Here is a 20072-nt window from a genome sequence, read left to right as displayed (position 1 = left end):
TTTGTGCACGCGTGAGTTTCAGAGTCAAAACACACACACACACACAGACAGGAGAAAGTGATGGTGTTTAACCTACATGGACATCTGTAGTGGAATTATTTGCCAAATGATTAAATGCTGGACTTTAACTGCAGTTTGGCTCTTTCATTCAGGGAATTCATTCATGCCCCTCGCGACAAACGAGATATTTGATTGGAGGAGCTGCTCCAAGCGTGTATTTTTCATGCAATGTTTGATACCGCACGGCGAATGAGAGAGAAAAACCCTCAGCATTTTCCGGAAACTTAGATGCACACGGCAGGTAGTGTCAGAAAGCCGCGTGTGTTATTCCGGTCACTAAATGCGGTGAAAATCCTACACCAGGTTATAGTTTGGTTGTGGTGCTAACATGTTTACACTCGGTGCAATAGTTAACTTAGTTTGATACGAACAAACTGAATAAATAAAGAGCACTGGTCACTCACTTACCAAATCTGTAGAGACAGGACAATCACCAGCAACTAGAGCCGCGTCTTTATTAAGAGGAGACTAGCAGCGAATCCGGATCTCAGCGTTTGCAGATGAGAACAGCTCTCAGGTAAACAATAATCCTCCTTAGACACGTAAGTTATTGTAGTTGAGCGTCGCGTACACTGTTAATCCACACGTGACTCCAGCTGAGCTCTCACAGAGAGAAAATGAAAACAAAACTTCACTGCAGCAAACTATAAAAGCAACACTTCACGCTTGTTTTGCCAACACAACGTGGCGTCTCTGTCGTCTAAACACTGTGACAGTAATGAATATTAATGAAGTTGCACAATAGAGCGCGCTGATTGGTTTGAACCAAGCCTTACTCATGCATTAATGCAGCACACTGTAAGACGTAATAAGACTCACTCTGGCACAGACGTTCAGTCTGCACGCTGGAATACACGCTATTATGTCATGACCGTGACGCAGCTTCAAAAATTCGTTTCAAACCGGAAGCACGAATTTGCTTGAAATAACGCAAAAACAACCAATTTACACTTTTTAGTGAAATATAGGTGTCCTAATAGTGTTTATAGCAGTGTGGGACACAAATACCACTGTCAACAGCTCAACACATGTGTTCTGGTGTTTCGTGACCCTTTAATGAGCACAGAGAGTCAGGAGCTCAGTTTAACATCTCATCTGAAAGACGGCGCTCACTGACAGTATAGTGTCCCCTTCACTACACTGAGGCATTAGGACCCACACAGACCACAGGTTGAGCGCCCCCTGCTGGCCTCACTAACACCACTGGCAACAGCAGCCTAGTGTTCCCATGTGCTCTCACATCCAGACACTGACCCGGCTCAGCCCTGCTCAGCTTCAGTGAGGGACCGCTCTTGGGCTGCAGGATGATGTGGCTGAAATGCTAATATTCTGAAAGCTCTAGTCAATAATCTTGATTACTGTGTTTAAGCTGAAACTCTACAGACACATTCTGGAGACACTAAAGACTCATCTTACATCTCGAGAAAGGTGTAAAACAAGCCAAATACCCCCAGAGTCTGAAGCAGAAACTCTCCTGACTCATCTCTGAACACAAGACATTATTCTGAGCTGGGCTAGAGAATACTGACTGCTTGAGGAGTTTGTGGATATCTGGACTAGAAATGATCCACACTCTGAGTGATGAGCGTGTGTTTCAGCAGTGTGTGCTCCTGATCTCCGCTCCACACCGGCTGATGTTTGCGGCTCCAGTGAAAGAGTAAAGCGGAGTCTGCTGACCTCAGATGACCTCTCAGCCACAGCGGGAGTAAACACTCTAATGCAGGCTCTCAGTATTGCAGTGTGCGTGTGTGTGTGTGTGTGTGTGTGTGTGTCAAAAACATCAAAGTCACACACACACGTGTCCTGTTCTAGCACTGCAGCGGAACTAAAGTCCAAAAGGAGCCTCAGAGTTTCAGTCGACTGTGGAGTGTGTTTCCCCTGAGCGGCCTCATGAGCACACACACACACACACACACACACACACACACACACACACCCACACACACACACACACACACACACACACACACACACAGACATCAGGAGGATGACTAAATGATTCGTGGAATGGCCTCTTCAGCAGTACAATGCTGTCTGTATTTAGGAAAACACACATGTGTTTTTGAGGTCAAAGGTCGAGTCCAATTAAGAGCTGTGTGTGTTAGAGAACAGACTGACCCCTGCGTGAGCCGCTGCACTGATCTGCCCGCTGATTCTCACACCGCTGAGTCTCCTGCAGCCACACGAGCCAGAGTCCCTAAAACCATTCCCTTCAGTCTGCCCGAATATCAGCACACGCTTACCAGCTGCTTACAGAGCGGCACGGGGGTTCAGTTCAGTGTGGATTCAGTTCAGTGTTGATTCAGTTCACTGTTAATTCAGCTCACTGTTGATTCAGTTCAGTGTTGATTCAGCTCACTGTTGATTCAGCTCACTATTGATTCAGCTCACTGTTGATTCAGCTCAGTGTTGATTCAGCTCAGTGTTGATTCAGCTCACTGTTGATTCAATTCACTGTTGATTCAATTCACTGTTGATTCAGCTCACTGTTGATTCAGCTCACTGTTGATTCAGCTCACTGTTGATTCAGCTCAGTGTTGATTCAGCTCAGTGTTGAATCAATTCACTGTTGATTCAATTCACTGTTGATTCAGCTCAGTGTTGATTCAGCTCAGTGTTGATTTAGCTCACTGTTGATTCAATTCACTGTTGATTCAGCTCACTGTTGATTCAGCTCACTGTTGATTCGGCTCATTGTTGATTCAGCACAGTGTTGATTCGGCTCACTGTTGATTCAGCACATTGTTGATTTAGTTCACTGTTGATTCAGCACAGTTTTGATTCAGCTTAGTGTTGATTTAGTTCACTGTTGATTCAGCACAGTTTTGATTCAGCTCAGTGTTGATTCAGCTCACTGTTGATTCGGCTCACTGTTGATTCGGTTCACTGTTGATTCAGCTCAGTGTTGATTCAGTTCAGTGTTGATTCAGCTTAGTGTTGATTCAGCTCAGTGTTGAATCAGTTCAGTGTTGATTCAGCTTAGTGTTGATTCAGCTCAGTTTAGATTCAGTTCACTGTTGATTCAGCTCACTGTTGATTCAGTTCACTGTTGATTCAGTTCAGTGTTGATTCAGCACAGTTTTGATTCAGCTCAGTGTTGATTCAGCTCACTGTTGATTCAGTTCAGTGTTGATTCAATTCACTGTTGATTCAGCTCACTGTTGATTCAGCTCACTGTTGATTCAGCTCACTGTTGATTCAGCTCAGTGTTGATTCAGCTCAGTGTTGATTCAATTCACTGTTGATTCAATTCACTGTTGATTCAGCTCAATGTTGATTCAGCTCAGTGTTGATTTAGCTCACTGTTGATTCAGCTCACTGTTGATTCAGCTCACTGTTGATTCAGCTCAGTGTTGATTCAGCTCACTGTTGATTCAATTCACTGTTGATTCAGCTCACTGTTGATTCAGCTCACTGTTGATTCGGCTCATTGTTGATTCAGCACAGTGTTGATTCGGCTCACTGTTGATTCAGCACATTGTTGATTTAGTTCACTGTTGATTCAGCACAGTTTTGATTCAGCTTAGTGTTGATTTAGTTCACTGTTGATTCAGTTCACTGTTGATTCAGCACAGTTTTGATTCAGCTCAGTGTTGATTCAGCTCACTGTTGATTCGGCTCACTGTTGATTCGGTTCACTGTTGATTCAGCTCAGTGTTGATTCAGTTCAGTGTTGATTCAGCTTAGTGTTGATTCAGCTCAGTGTTGAATCAGTTCAGTGTTGATTCAGCTTAGTGTTGATTCAGCTCAGTTTAGATTCAGTTCACTGTTGATTCAGCTCACTGTTGATTCAGTTCACTGTTGATTCAGTTCAGTGTTGATTCAGCACAGTTTTGATTCAGCTCAGTGTTGATTCAGCTCACTGTTGATTCAGTTCAGTGTTGATTCAATTCACTGTTGATTCAGCTCACTGTTGATTCAGCTCACTGTTGATTCAGCTCACTGTTGATTCAGCTCAGTGTTGATTCAGCTCAGTGTTGATTCAATTCACTGTTGATTCAATTCACTGTTGATTCAGCTCACTGTTGATTCAGCTCAGTGTTGATTCAGCTCACTGTTGATTCAATTCACTGTTGATTCAGCTCACTGTTGATTCAGCTCACTGTTGATTCGGCTCATTGTTGATTCAGCACAGTGTTGATTCGGCTCACTGTTGATTCAGCACATTGTTGATTTAGTTCACTGTTGATTCAGCACAGTTTTGATTCAGCTTAGTGTTGATTTAGTTCACTGTTGATTCAGTTCACTGTTGATTCAGCACAGTTTTGATTCAGCTCAGTGTTGATTCAGCTCACTGTTGATTCGGCTCACTGTTGATTCGGTTCACTGTTGATTCAGCTCAGTGTTGATTCAGTTCAGTGTTGATTCAGCTTAGTGTTGATTCAGCTCAGTGTTGAATCAGTTCAGTGTTGATTCAGCTTAGTGTTGATTCAGCTCAGTTTAGATTCAGTTCACTGTTGATTCAGCTCACTGTTGATTCAGTTCACTGTTGATTCAGTTCAGTGTTGATTCAGCACAGTTTTGATTCAGCTCAGTGTTGATTCAGCTCACTGTTGATTCAGTTCAGTGTTGATTCAATTCACTGTTGATTCAGCTCACTGTTTATTCAGCTCACTGTTGATTCAGCTCACTGTTGATTCAGCTCAGTGTTGATTCAGCTCAGTGTTGATTCAATTCACTGTTGATTCAATTCACTGTTGATTCAGCTCAGTGTTGATTCAGCTCAGTGTTGATTTAGCTCACTGTTGATTCAGCTCACTGTTGATTCAGCTCACTGTTGATTCAGCTCAGTGTTGATTCAGCTCACTGTTGATTCAATTCACTGTTGATTCAGCTCACTGTTGATTCAGCTCACTGTTGATTCGGCTCATTGTTGATTCAGCACAGTGTTGATTCGGCTCACTGTTGATTCAGCACATTGTTGATTTAGTTCACTGTTGATTCAGCACAGTTTTGATTCAGCTTAGTGTTGATTTAGTTCACTGTTGATTCAGTTCACTGTTGATTCAGCACAGTTTTGATTCAGCTCAGTGTTGATTCAGCTCACTGTTGATTCGGCTCACTGTTGATTCGGTTCACTGTTGATTCAGCTCAGTGTTGAATCAGTTCAGTGTTGATTCAGCTTAGTGTTGATTCAGCTCAGTTTAGATTCAGTTCACTGTTGATTCAGTTCACTGTTGATTCAGTTCAGTGTTGATTCAGCACAGTTTTGATTCAGCTCAGTGTTGATTCAGCTCACTGTTGATTCAGTTCAGTGTTGATTCAGCTTAGTGTTGATTCAGCTCAGTGTTGATTCAGCTTAGTGTTGATTCAGCTCAGTGTTGATTCAGTTCAGTGTTGATTCAGCTTAGTGTTGATTCAGCTCAATGTTGAATCAGTTCAGTGTTGATTCAGCTTAGTGTTGATTCAGTTCAGTGTTGATTCAGTTCACTGTTGATTCGGCTCAGTGTTGATTCAGTTCAGTGTTGATTCAGTTCAGTGTTGATTCAGTTCACTGTTGATTCAGCTCAGTGTTGATTCAGTTCAGTGTTGATTCGGCTCAGTGTTGATTCAGTTCAGTGTTGATTCAGTTCAGTGTTGATTCGGCTAAGTGTTGATTCAGTTCAGTGTTGATTCAGCTCAGTGTTGATTCAGTTCACTGTTGATTCAGCACACTGTTGATTCAGCTCAGTGTTGATTCAGTTCAGTGTTGATTCAGTTCACTGTTGATTCAGCTCAGTGTTGATTCAGTTCAGTGTTGATTCAGTTCACTGTTGATTCTGCTGTTATTTGGCTAAGTGTTGATTTTGTTCTATTTTGAATCAGTTCAGTGTCGGTTCAGCTGAATCAGTTCAGTGTTGATTCAGTTAAAGCAGCTCTACAGAAGATTCTGTCTCCTTTCTTGGCAGTGTTACAGGTAAAACTCATTGACCTCTCGATTATTGAGCATCTTTACTGCAGTTTAGGTTTGCTGAGATCCACCAGGGGCTTTGAGTAAGACAGTAATCGCTGGTTGAACCTCAGTTGACCAAAGTGACCCAGTTTCAGCGCGTGGGAGGAAAGAGAGAAGGATGATGGGTAATAATCCATCACTTCCTGCTGCCGCTCACATTAAAGCAGGCCTGCGTCTGAAAGCAGATCAGAAAGGTCACGACCTCCTCTGCCCACACACACACACACACACACACACACACACACACACACACACACACACACACACACACAGTCTTCATTTCTGCTAATGACGGCTCTTCACACCACCAGTCATTTGACTGAAACACACACCTGAACTCAGTGTGTGTCAGTAATTATCTGTGGAAACTCTTCTGAAGGTTTATACTACATTAAATATGCTTCACTAAAGCTGTTTCAGCAGAATATTGGCAGGAGAGCAAACTATTGCAGATTTGAAGTTGATCTCTCCAAAAATGAGCTTTCAGCAGGATTTAGTTTGGCTGCAGTACCAGACATGACCACATTCACATTACATTGCTGACCATACAACAGCGCCCCCTATGTGCTGAGGATCATAACCCATATTTTCACAAACTGTAAACAATATTTCCAAAGTAGACATCAAATTCTAGACTAGTCTATGAAGATTGGTGGTATTTGATTGTAATTTAGCTTCTAATACATTATTTAAAAAATGTAGACGTGTATTTCTGTAGCAAACGAAAGATTGATGAGTGTCCCTGAGGCAAATTGATAAATAACGTGAACGGACACTAGACACTTTGAGGTTTTTAAATGAGATCTAGTTTGTCATGATTGCTGTATGGCGGCATGGTGGCTCAGTGGTTAGCACTGTGCCCTCACTGCAAGAACAGACCACACTGAGCTAAACTAAACTGAACGTAAACTCTGAACACTGAACAGACACAGTTTCCATTCACTATAATCTACTATGTGAAGCTGCTTTGACACAATGTAAATTGTAAAAGCCTACAGAAATGAAGGTGAATTGAATTAAGAGGGGGGGGGGGGGCATACATGCCCCATACATGAGCTCAGTTGTCCTGTTTTAACTGCTACGCCATCATCATTTGAGCATCATATTGAAGGCATAAAGACCGCACAAAATCTGACGTCAACCTGCACTACTGACCTGCTTCACTGTTGTTAAATAGAGAAGACATTAAGCAGGTATCTTTAATTCTGAATCTTGAAGCTTATTCTCCAAAAACAAAATGGCCAATGAGAAGGGTTATTGTTATCTGCTGTTATCCATGAATTTTCAAATGACGAGAGGCGTTTATTATTAATCGTGCAGCTCTACATTATCATTATTGTGATGTTTTAATAGTTTATTATTTAAATGGACAAGCTAATCCAGCTAAATACAGTGCTTAAAATGTCACTACAGGGAGCATTTAAACCTCATCATTAAATACGAAATCAGAGAAAAACAACCACACCTTTCACCAGGCTGGCTACAGGCCTGAAGAAGGTCTCTGGTTTGAGTCTCGGCTGGGTCAGTTGGTGTTTCTGTGTGGAGTTTGCATGTTCTCCCTGTGTTGGCGTGGGTTTCCTCTGGTTTCCCCCACAGTCCAAACACATGCACTATAGGGGAACTGATCAACTACACTGGCCGTAGTGTAGGAGTGTGTATGGGTGTTTCCCAGTACTGGGTTACAGCTAGAAGGGCATCCGCTGTGTAAAACATATGCTGGAATAGTTGGTGGTTCATTCTGCTGTGGTGACCACTGATGAATAAAGGGACTAAGCTGAAGGGAAATGAATGATTGCTGTGTGTTGGACTGTAATGTCATGGTTTATTCATATATGAGAGTGATACGGGTGATATATGAGAGTAAATGTGTTTTAATCCGACTCTTCCTGCAGAACAGAATCAGCAGTGACGTGTGTTTTCAGCACTCTCAGACTGATAGTTTGTGGTGATCAGATCAGGATTTAATTGTAATATAGTGAAGTGAAGCGTGGGTTTAATGTGTCTGCAGTGGTGAAAGTAATCCGTCCGGCAGATGGAGATTATTATCGGATGTTTAAGGAGGTCAGGCGTGTTTCTGCTGTCAATTTCCTGCTTAGTGTCTGCATGCTGACTGACCTCTGACCTGTGGCCTGAGCACTGTCCTGTGTGTTTGCTGGAGCTCTACTGTCCTCTAGTGGCCACAACACTGAATCCTCAACGCGAGACTGAAGGAAAACGCTTTCAGTCTTGTTTGCAAATATCTGAAACCTCTAACAGGGAATCAGCAGGGTCTGAAAAAGTCTTCAGTTTCAAAAACCAAATCATTTTAAACGAGTATTAATTTTCCTATGTCCATGTAAATCTACCCAATCGGGCCAACACCCACCCAGTCACTAACAACAGATTCCAACACAAATTTTCAGAAATGTTTATTTATTACCTCTGTTTACTTATTAATATGGCTTGATTATCCTCCTTACAATAACATTTGTTTTTAATGTTTTTTAAGGTTTTAACTTGCTTTTTAAAAAGTGGTAAAGTGGAAATGAAGCACTCAGTCAAGTTTTCCCGGAAATAAACAGTAAAATAGACATTTACTGTAAAATAGCAGAGGCTGAACAACAGAAATTTAAGAAAATTTCTCAAATTTTTTATCCGTTATTTTACAGTAAATTTCAGTAATTTAATGTCCATTATTTTACTGTAAATTTCTGTAATGTAATGTCCATTATTTTACTGTAAATTTCAGTAATTTAATATCCATTATTTTACAGTAAATTTCTGTAATTTAATATCCGTTATTTTACAGTAAATTTCTGTAATTTAATATCTGTTATTTTACAGTAAATTTCTGTAATTTAATTTCCGTTATTTTACAGTAAATTTCTGTAATTTAATATCCGTTATTTTACAGTAAATTTCTGTAATTTAATGTCCGTTATTTTACAGTAAATTTCTGTAATTTAATTTCCGTTATTTTACAGTAAATTTCTGTAATGTAATGTCCGTTTTTTTTACAATAAATTTCTGTAATTTAATATCCGTTATTTTACAGTAAATTTCTGTAATTTAATATCCGTTATTTTACAGTAAATTTCTGTAATTTAATTTCCGTTATTTTACAGTAAATTTCTGTAATGTAATGTCCGTTTTTTTTACAATAAATTTCTGTAATTTAATATCCGTTATTTTACAGTAAATTTCTGTAATTTAATATCCGTTATTTTACAGTAAATTTCTGTAATTTAATATCTGTTATTTTTACCGTAAATTTCTGCAATTTAATGTTGGTTATTTTACAGTAAATTTCTGTTCAGCTGAGGGAACTGAACCAACCCCCTGACATCAGATACAGCAAAATTCCAAGATGGCGGCGCCCTAGCTTTAAAAGCGACAGTAAAACATGCCGTTTTCTGCTAAATGCTGACATTCATGCAGTTTGTTGTGCAATCCAGTGTCCAAAATAATGTAAACTTGACTGTGAGTCTGATTTCATTTATTATGGCATTAGAACATTTGACTTGATGAAACCTGTAGAAACCCTGCTCATAAATCAGCGTGTTTTCTAGACAAGCAATACACACTGATTTGCTTTTAGACATGAGTCACATTTAAAAGAGTTTAATTAAAAGCAGCAGAATGATCTGCAGTGGGTGAGTGTAATGGGGTCGCTTTGAAATAACATTATTCTGCTTCCCCCATCGTCAGATTATTCTGCTTGTTTTAAGGAAAAACTAATTTTATTTTGACTCATTGTCTAAAAACAAAACCATATATTGTGCTTGTCTACAAAATCATGCTTGATTTATTAATTAATATGAATGTTGAGATATTTGGGCTGGAAATAAGACACAAACCCTTAGTAAGGAAGGCCTGCTGTAGATAGCATTCCTTCAGCTCCTTCTGATCCACACACACACACACACACACACAGCCACACACACACACACACACACACACAGCCACACACACACACACACACACACACAGCCACACACACACACACACACACACAGCTCCTCATGCTGATCTGATATTGCTGAAAACACAAAGCAAATGATTGGGTTTTCTTCTGTACATCTGCCGGTCAGATTAAAATATCCACATCATCTGTTTATTGATCTACACAGTTGACAACACCGAGAACAGACTCAGAGCACACACACAGTGATGACCAGACATCCCAGACCCAGAGAAAATCACTGAATTACCTCTTCAAAAACAGAGGATGTTTCTAGCACACACTATTATTATTAATATTCTGTACATATGTTAATAGACTGTATAAATAACTAGTGTATTCCTGTAGCTAATGCACATCATCCATATATATATATATGAGAGATCACCACAGCTGTAAACATCCTGTTCAGTGTCCTAAACTAATAGAGAACACTGCAGTAACGCTGAGTTTCTGTCTCCAGTCTAGTCCAGATATCTAAAAACTCCTTAATCAAGAAGCATCTTCTGGAAAAGCTGAGCAGATACTGTTGCTTTCAGAGATAATGAGTCAGAATGAAGAGAGTCTATCATGAAACAAGCAGAATAATCTGACTGGGGAAGCAGAATGATCATGTCAGATTACTCTGCTGGTTTTACTGAGAAACTGATTTCATTTGGACTCATTATCTCTGAACACAACACTATCTGTTTAGCTTTTCCAGAAAATGCTTCTTTAATTGAACAGTTTGTAGAAATTTGGACTAGAAACAGGTGAGGACAGCCTGTTCTGCAGTGACTGTGTGAAGGGAAACTTACCGTCATCTGAAAGCAGATCTCCAAACAATTCTCTTCTCAAATCAGCAGAACAGCAGACGATGAGCCCAGAATCACCTGAGACGAGTGTGTGTGTGCGTGTGTGTGTGTGTGTGTGTGTGTGTGTGTGTGTGTGCGTGTGTGCGTGCGTGTGTGTGTGCGTGTGTGTGTGTGCGTGTGTGTGTGTGTGTGTGTGTGTGTGCGTGCGTGCGTGTGTGTGCGTGTGCATGTGTGTGCGTGCGTGTGCGCGTGTGTGTGTGTGTGCGTGTGTGTGGAAAAGAGGCAGAGACCCAAACATCTTCATACATCAACATTTATATGCTCACATACTGCATTAATCATTATAGAGAAACGAGAAATAAACCGCAGCGAGAACACATACAGGAGCTGAAACTACAGTACAGAGACGACTGTAAGCATGCGACTGATTCAACACACACACACACACACACACACACACACACACACACACACACAGTAAAGTTTTCAAGTTTTCAGGAAGTGCTTCTTGGTATTTCAGTAAATATCAGGAAACATCCAGACGGAGATGAACAATCGAAGCGTCAGCGTTTGAGTCGACTCATGCGAACGAACCAAATCTCCAGAGAGTCAAGTGTGCGATGCTGAATCAGTGAATCAGTGAATCATCGCTGGTCCCGCTGCTGAAGGCACAGAGATCGTTCTGGAAAAGACGGACGTGTTTCCTGCTCAGCAGCGAGTCCGAGATCCAGCAGAACCAGCAGCTCCGGTCAGAAGTGCTGATCTGGGAACGGTGGAGACGACACACACACACACACACACACACACACACACACACACTCACACACACACACACTCACACTCATGTACACACACACATACACACTCACACACATACACACTCACACTCATATAAACACACACACACACTCATATACACACTCACACTCATATAAACACACACACACACACACACACACACACACACCAAGCCAAGAGCTCCGCTGGCCTGTCAGGAGTTCATTATGGCACAGGAGTGACCGTCGTAACACACGAGTGTTAAAACAAAGAGTGACCGTCTGTGTGTCCGTTTGTGAAACTGCACATCAGTGAAGCAGAAAACACACACACACACACACACACACACACACACACTGCTGTTAACAGGAAGCTAATAAATGTGACAGTATTGGCACTGGCAGCCGTCCCTGAACCTCAAACGAACGTCAAAGTGAAGAAAGCTTCTGCTCTTCCACACACACACACACACACACACACACACACACACACACACACACGCACATGCGCGTACACACATGCACAAATACACACTCACACACTCCGTTCTAAGCCTCCATCTCACACACACACAAACACAGACTGTTCTGAGTCTCCAACACATTCACACACACACACACACACACACACACACACACACACACACACACACACGCACGCGGAGCGGGAAGAGCAGAGCGGGACGGACCCATATGTAGAGGACAGTGTAGGTGTGCTCCTCCAGTGGAACCCCTGAGAGTGCAGTGTGTTACAGCGCAGCGCAGCGCCAGCTAGTGGCCGTGTGTGTGTGTGTGGTTGCTCAGCTGCTCTTCTGCTCGCCGCTGCGTCTCCAAGGCTTTAGTGGTGAAGGAGTCGGGCGGGAGATCAGATTTACGCCTGACGAGCGGACGCTCCTTCCTCTGCTCCCGGGACACCTGCACACACACACACACACACACACACACACACACACACACACACACACACACACACACACACACACACACACACACACACACACACACACACACACACAGCATTAATGGAGCATCACAGAAGTGTTTCTCCCAGAAACACCTGAAACACTGCTTCATCTGAGCACAGCACACGTCTCCACTGTGTGATGCTCCATCCCAGATGCTTCTGGACACTGTTAACATAGGGCTTCCTCTTGGCACAGTGCAGTGTTGGCTGGTGTTTGTGGATGTGACTCTGTATTGTGCTGCTTGTCGAAGGTTTACTGCAGTAGTGCTGAGCCCATGTGCTGATCTGCTTATAGATGACTGAGGACTCTTGATGCAGCGCCCCCTGAGGGGTCGGAGGTCACGGTTGTTCAGCTCAGGCTTGCGCTCTTGTCCTTTACGCACTGAAACTCCTCCAGATTCCTTCAGTCTTTAATGCTGTTCTGCACTGTTGAAGGGGAAATCTCCACATGTCTTCCTCTCTTCCTCTGAGGATCATTATGTTCACACACTTCACTCATTTCCTCTTGTATCTGTGATCAAACTGGCGATCCTCGACCCATCTCTGCTCCTAAAGCACTAGAGCTTTCCTGATGAGCAGATTCACCAACAGTTCACCAAGCTTGAGCTGTGTAACACAGCGAACTGTGTAGTCCCTCCAGCGGGTCCTGGATCTTCCCCGAGGCCTCCTCCCGGTGGGACAAGCCTGGAACACCTCCCTAGGTAGGCGTCCTGGAGGCATTCGAAACAGATGCCCGAGCCCCCTCAGCTGACTACGCTCAATGTGGAGGAGCAGCGGCTCTACTCTGAGCTCCTCCCGGGTGTCTGAGTCCTGCCACCCTGCGCTTGTATCTGAGACCTTGTCCTTTCAGTCAGACCCAGAATCGGAACGTAGATTGACCGGTAAATGGAGAGCTTTGCCTTTCCGCACAGCTCCTTCTTTACCACAACGGACCGATACATGGACTGAATTACTGCTGCACCAATCCACCTGTCAATCTCACGCTCCATCCTTCCCTCACTCATGAACAAAACTCTGACTCTACTGGAACTCCTCCACCTGGGGTAAGGACGACCTGTAGATGGCAAACCAGCTTTTTCCAGTGGAGCACCGTGGCCTCAGACTTGTAGGTCCTCTCTAGTCCAATATGAGTCAAGTGGTGGACAATCAGAGAGTAATGATCAATAATCAATAACAGCAGCAGCAGAAGAAACCTGGAGAATAACACTCGCTGAATATAACGCTCACACAGACGGCACGGTCGAGCTGCAGACACTAGCGCAGGTGTGTGTGTGTGTGTGTGCTGGAACACTATGGCGCATTATGGGATGGAGGAGCTCACCTGCGGGTTTGACTGCGCCAGACTCTCAATCTTCATCCAGGCCTCCTCTCGCTCCTTCAGCTTGGCCTTCTCTCTGCAAGCAGAAGAGTGTGTGATCATGAGGAAGTGTGTGTGTGTGTGTGTGTGTGTGTGTGTGTGTGTGTGTGTGTGTGTGTGTGTGTGTGTGTGTGTGTGTGTGTGAGGAAGTGTGTGTGATCATGAGGAAGTGTGTGTGTGTGTGTGTTTCACCTGTTCTTCTCGGCTCTGAACTGCTGTGTGCAGTCGTCGAACAGCTTCTGGTTCATCTCCATGAAGAGCTTCAGAGCGTTGTAGATCAGGCCGTGGATCGTCCTGCAGGAGATCAGAAACACAGGCAGGTTACCACTAGCAGGAGCAATGTTCAGTCCCAGACACATCTCGCTACTCCTGTCCCTCCACAGTGTTTATTCATCTACCTGCAGCAGTAAACAGTGACGTGACGTAACGGCAGACCTGTGTGCTTTACAGATTGAAGTTTTCATTCCAAATTCAGGGTCTGATTCCTCATGATGATTCTTTTGAGTCAATCCTAAACGATTCCTTCCTGCTGTTGAAGGAAACCAGTGTGCATGATGCTCAATCTGGACACATCTCTCTCTGGATAAAGCCTCCATGGTGAACTGCGCTTGTTAAATTACACTGAACTATAACAACATTTACTCGTCATCTGACCCTCAGTCTTGACTCAGTGAGTTGTTCGCTTCTCTACAGAGAGGATTAAGTAAAGCCTAAAGTTTGGTCCAACTGTTAAACTAATGTACAGTGTATCTCTGCTGTACTGTAGTAGCAGTCGTCTCTGTGCTCTTATGAATCGTTTGGTGTGTTTGGATCATTTTGAAGCTTTGAAACGGCACTGAACCACATTTATTCGTGTTCGTATCTTAATCATTTCCAAGCATTCTGAGGTATTTAGATTAATTTACTACACCTGAGTAATGAAAACCCATCACTGATTACCTGTCAGAGCATGTGTTTAGCCGTCTGCAGTGAACTCTACAGTAAAGTAAGGAGTCTCACTTGTTCCAGTGGCTCTTGGAGTTCCTGTAGAGCGCGGGGAACATGATGGGTAGGATCTTGGCTGCGTTATCACTGATGAGACTCATGATGTACTCGTTATTCCAGTAATACAGCGCTCGCTCCGCCACCTGCACACACACACACACACGCATGCACGCACGCACGCACGCACGCACGCACGCACGCACGCACACACACACACACACACACACACACACACACACACACACACACAATTTAAAGGGTCAGGAAACACCAGAACACATGTGTTGAGCTGTTGACAGTGGTATTTGTGTCCCACACTGCTATAAACACTATTAGGACACCTATATCTCACTAAAAAGTGTAAATTGGTTGTTTTTGCGTTATTTCCAGCAAATTCGTTCTTCCGGTTTGAAACGAATTTTTGAAGCTGCGTCACGGTCATGAGATAATAGCGTGTATTCCAGCGTGCAGACTGGACGCCTGTGCCAGAGTGTGTCTTATTACGTCTTACAGTGTGCTGCATTAATGCATGAGTAAGGCTTGGTTCAAACCAATCAGCGCGCTCTATTGTGCAACTTCATTAATATTCATTACTGTCACAGTGTTTAGACAGCAGAGACGCCACGTTGTGTTGGCAAAACAAGCGTGAAGTGTTGCTTTTATAGTTTGCTGCAGTGAAGTTTTGTTTTCATTTTCTCTCTGTGAGAGCGCAGCTGGAGTCACGTGTGGATTAACAGTGTACGCGACGCTCGACAACAATAACTTACGTGTCTAAGGAGGATTATTGTTTACCTGTGAGCTGTTCTCATCTGCAAACGCTGAGATCCGGATTCGCTGCTCGTCTCCTCTTAATAAAGACGTGGCTCTAGTTGCTGGTGATTGTCCTGTCTCTACAGATTTGGTAAGTGAGTGACCAGTGCTCTTTGTTTATTCAGTTTGTTCGTATCAAACTAAGTTAACTATTGCACCGAGTGTAAACATGTTAGCACCACAACCAAACTATAACCTGGTGTAGGATTTTCACCGTATTTAGTGACCGGAATAACACACGCGGCTTTCTGACACTACCTGCCGTGTGCATCTAAGTTTCCGGGAATTGCGGAGCTTTTTTTTCTCTCATTCGCCGTGCGGTATCAAACATTGCATGAAAAATACACGCTTACAGCAGTTCCTCCAATCAAATATCTCGTTTGTCGCGAGGGACATGAATGAATTCCCTGAATGAAAGAGCCAAACTGCAGTTAAAGTCCAACATTTAATCATTTGGCAAAAAATTTGACTACAGATGCCCATGTAAATGCCATCACTTTCTCCCGTGTGTGTGTGTGTGTGTTTTGACTCTGAAACTCGCGCGTGCCCAAATAGACACTCCCACACCCTCCCACTTTAGTTTCTCCGACACTCCCCCCTAAACAGAGCCGGACACGCCCACTTTTCTGACTTTTTCCAAAGTAGAGGTGTGAAAACACCCTGCTGAAACGAGGGGCTTTCATAACCCTTTAATGAATTTTGTGGATATTCCACAGGTTTCCATTGTTTTTTTTACTGTACAGATTGTATTTTCTATACATTTTCTATATCCTTAATCCAGCCTTCACAGCAAACTGCAGTCTAAAAATCTCATTCTGGGTGCTTTCATGAGCCTTTCAAGAGTTCACACTTAGATATTGTTTGACAAATGATAGCAGGTTTGGCATGCTGTCCCAGGAGAGAACCCTGAGCTCTGAGATAATTGAGCCCAGGGCTCCTGCCTGGTGGATCGAGCATGTAAGGGGAATACGAGATCAGGTGGTTCTCGAGAGCTCCCCGTGGTAAAGGTAGAAAGGGGGAGAAGGGGTGGATGGAAGGAGATAAGGGAGGAGTTTTAGCTAGGCTACTTAGAGTGAGTTTGGATTAATCTGATTGGCTAACTCATGATTGTAGATAAGAGACCAGCTGCGGTCAATCATACCACATGCTCCTTAAAAACACACACACATGAACACACAGACACACGCACACACACACACTGACCTGGAAGTGCGGGCTGGACACACACTTGGCCAGCTGTCTGAAGAGCGGCTCCATCACCTTGACGAACTCTGAGGGCTCGATGACGTCCAGGATCTCCTCCAGCTCGTTCAGGAACATCACCTCCTTCGGGCTGTGTGTCTTCGGCCAGTACTTGAGGAGCGCCATCACCACCTGCACACAGAGAGAGAGAGAGTCCCCAATCCACTGATCAATACACTAATCAATTAATCAATCAAGGAGCAGATCAGCCAGACATGAACACTCTGTCCTTGACCCTTTCCCCATCACTGAGGAGACTACACTGCAATGGACGCTGTTCTTACTTTCATTTCTTGTCTTGTTTCTAGTCTAAATGTCTACAAATGAGTGAATCCAGAAGCATTTTCAAGGCATTACTTAACTCCAGGTCAGACTATTCTGCTTGTTTTACTGAACAACCCTTCATCATTTCAGGAAACAACACTGTATTGTGTGCTTGTCTAGAAAATGCTTCTTGATTTCAGATATTTGGACTAGAAACTGTAAGAAAAGCATGCTTTGAGAAAACTCTTTTCCGCCATTGATGAGTTTTTACAGCAATCCGTGTTTTATGTGTGTTACGGTAGAGGAAGCTCTAACGCATGTCCTGAGTGAGGACGTCTGTGTCTCCTGGGAGTGAAATATAAGACGATCAGAGAAAGTAATGGCTCGTTTCCACTGACTGGTACAGTATGGTATGGTACGGTTCGGTACGGGTCACCTTTATCAGGCTTGCGTTTCCACAAGCAAGGGTAGCCTTTTGGTAGGCGTGGTGTATGAAAAAGTTTCAGTCAACGTCATGCTCGCTCGAGAAAATGTCTACAATAAGGCTGCACAGGTCGCTCACATATCATCTGAAAAGCTCTTCTCACAAAACAGACGCTTTACACACATAAACACTTCAGTATAAATGTTTATTACTAACTTCTAAATTACTAACAGATCAATGACAGTGCAAAATATCCTACTGTAACGTCTGTAATTATATTAAATAAATAAATAAATGAACATATATGAACACAGACAGACCCTTACAGTCCCCGATATATTATTAATTACAGAAACACTACACACAGCAGACATTTAGTACTTAATTAGGTTCAAAACAACACAAAGTATAGCCTACAGTCAGAGCAGACCTCTCATCTGTGTGTGTAATGTTCAGCAGCACATGCAGCCTCTGTTAGAGTCACTCCATCATTCCCAGTGCATATTAGTCCAAAAGGTGATGATAAAGATTATTGGCAGGCAGTTTGTTCCTGTTTGCTGGAGAAATAACGTGCTGCTTGGCTTCCCCTTTTTTTCCGTGCTCCACTCTCGCGTTTGTCCTTTTCTTTCTGAATGTGTCTCTCTCACATTTTTCAACTTCACAGGATCGGGTTTCCAAAGCTTGTCAATAATCAAGCGCACACTATTATCATCAGCTCAAGAAGTTTGTTATTTCAGATATAGACGCCCGGCGAGCGCAAGCAAGAACGCAAAACCGCTCACGCTTCAGACTGGCTCCTAAAAAACTTCGAGGCACAGAGTAGATTCTGCTCTACTCCATGGCTTTATGGCTGTTCATCAAGACGACGACAAGGTTTGTTTGAGCCTGGATCGACCATGACTCTTTACTATATATATATAATTCTGCTGTAATTTCTCGCTGTGTATTTCAAACATGGCGGGTCCTTTGTTTACATTCTGGCTTGTTGCGTCTACGAATGATGGATCTCTGTAAACCAATCAGCGTTCAGCTGCGCGTCTAGCTCCGCCTTTTGGTACCCTTTCTTGTGCTTGGGACCCTTTTGAAAGGATGCCGAAAATGTGGTATGGTACGGTTTGGTTCGGTTCGCCTTTAGACAGTGGAAACGGCCATAAAAGCATACCAAACTGAACCGTACCATACCGTACCACTCAGTGGAAACAGGCCATAAGATTGTGGGTAAAAATGAGTTTTACAACCCTCCTTTGGTCTACTCATGTCTTTATCACGGCTCGCCACAGCAAAATCACCCACTCACCTATCTCCACGAGCTTACACACACACACACACACACACACACACACACACACAGCTGTGTGTTTAAAAGTGGCGGTTCCTTTGTCCATTCTCCTGCTTCTGCAAGTGACGTATCTCTGTAGACCAATAGTGTTCAGCTGCACGTCTAGCTCTGCTTTAGGGTACCCTTTGGGCCTGTTGGTACCCTTTGCAATAAGTGACTAAAAGTGGTATGGTACAGTTCGGTTTTAGGTACCTTTTGACAGTAGACACAGTCATAAAAGCGTATTGAACCGAACCTTCATTACATCATCAGTTCCCCTATAGCGCAGGTGTTTGGACTGATCTTAAGTCCATTGGTGTTTAGTTTGATTATGACTCTAGTCAGATTACTGTCCTCCACATGGTGGACTCTTAATCAGAGAGTCGTCTTAATCGTATTTAAATCACAGTATTGGTGTCCATGTAGGCGTGATGTTGAGCGTGCAGTCTTACCGGTTCGGTCAGTGTGCTGTCCTTCTCCAGGAACTGAACCACACAGTACGCCAGCTAGAGGCAGAAGACACTGCATTACCAACACTGCACTCATGCTGATCTCCATGTTGCTGCTGTTAGCATACGCTGGTGCGCTAACAGGCCTGGGTAATGGCTCACCTGCGGATGGTAGACGCTCAGAGACTTCACCTTATGCAGCGGCAGCAGCACCTTCAGCAGGAAGATCTTGTGCTCTTCTTTCAGCGGTAAAGCGAAGCCGTTGATGATGCTGTTAGACACAACCAATCAGATATCAGAGGATTTCCCAGCATGCACAGGGACAGACGTCACAAGCTCGTGTTTTACCTTCCCAGCACCTCCAGGAGTTCAGCTATTCCGTTGTGATGCTCGGTCTCATAAATGAACCTGCAGGCGAACACAAAACACTGAGGGTCAACACACACCCACAGCCAAACGCTCACATTACACACTGCCGACCAAACCTCCATGCCATACCAATGCGCTGTGCAGTTTTGGATGTGTATAAGCATTTTGAGAAGGCCCATATGATACTTTTAAATATATATATAGTCAGAAATATAACTCAAATAAGACGGTATGTTTTGCTTGTCTCTAAGATGCTCTTGATTTTAGGAATTTTTACATATTTGGGCTAGAAACAGGACACAAACTCACAGTAAGAATGTGTATGAACACATTACACCACCGCCTCTCAATGTAATGATCAGAAATGACTAACAATGGGGACACTTCAC

At 43.3% G+C, this 20072-nt stretch overlaps 1 protein-coding gene across 2 annotated transcripts in view; it reads right to left on the bottom strand.

Annotated features, from left to right (window-relative positions):
- Positions 1-11027: 11027 nt before the first annotated feature.
- ppp2r5ca (protein phosphatase 2, regulatory subunit B', gamma a) overlaps positions 11028-20072 on the bottom strand; it is a 41540-nt gene continuing 32495 nt past the window's right edge. For both annotated transcript variants that reach the window (XM_073927906.1, XM_073927907.1), the window contains 8 exons: positions 19663-19722; positions 19477-19585; positions 19318-19371; positions 16821-16991; positions 14823-14950; positions 14016-14117; positions 13788-13860; positions 11028-12417 (listed from right to left, as the gene is read on the bottom strand). In XM_073927906.1, the coding sequence (XP_073784007.1) occupies positions 12274-12417; positions 13788-13860; positions 14016-14117; positions 14823-14950; positions 16821-16991; positions 19318-19371; positions 19477-19585; positions 19663-19722 (841 nt within the window). In that variant the 3' untranslated portion in view covers positions 11028-12273. The remainder of the gene's footprint in view (positions 12418-13787; positions 13861-14015; positions 14118-14822; positions 14951-16820; positions 16992-19317; positions 19372-19476; positions 19586-19662; positions 19723-20072) is intronic.

Source organism: Danio rerio, chromosome 17 (genome assembly GCF_049306965.1).
Source record: "Danio rerio strain Tuebingen ecotype United States chromosome 17, GRCz12tu, whole genome shotgun sequence".
Lineage (NCBI taxonomy): Eukaryota > Metazoa > Chordata > Actinopteri > Cypriniformes > Danionidae > Danio > Danio rerio.
This window is presented reverse-complemented; position numbering and strand designations above follow the sequence as displayed.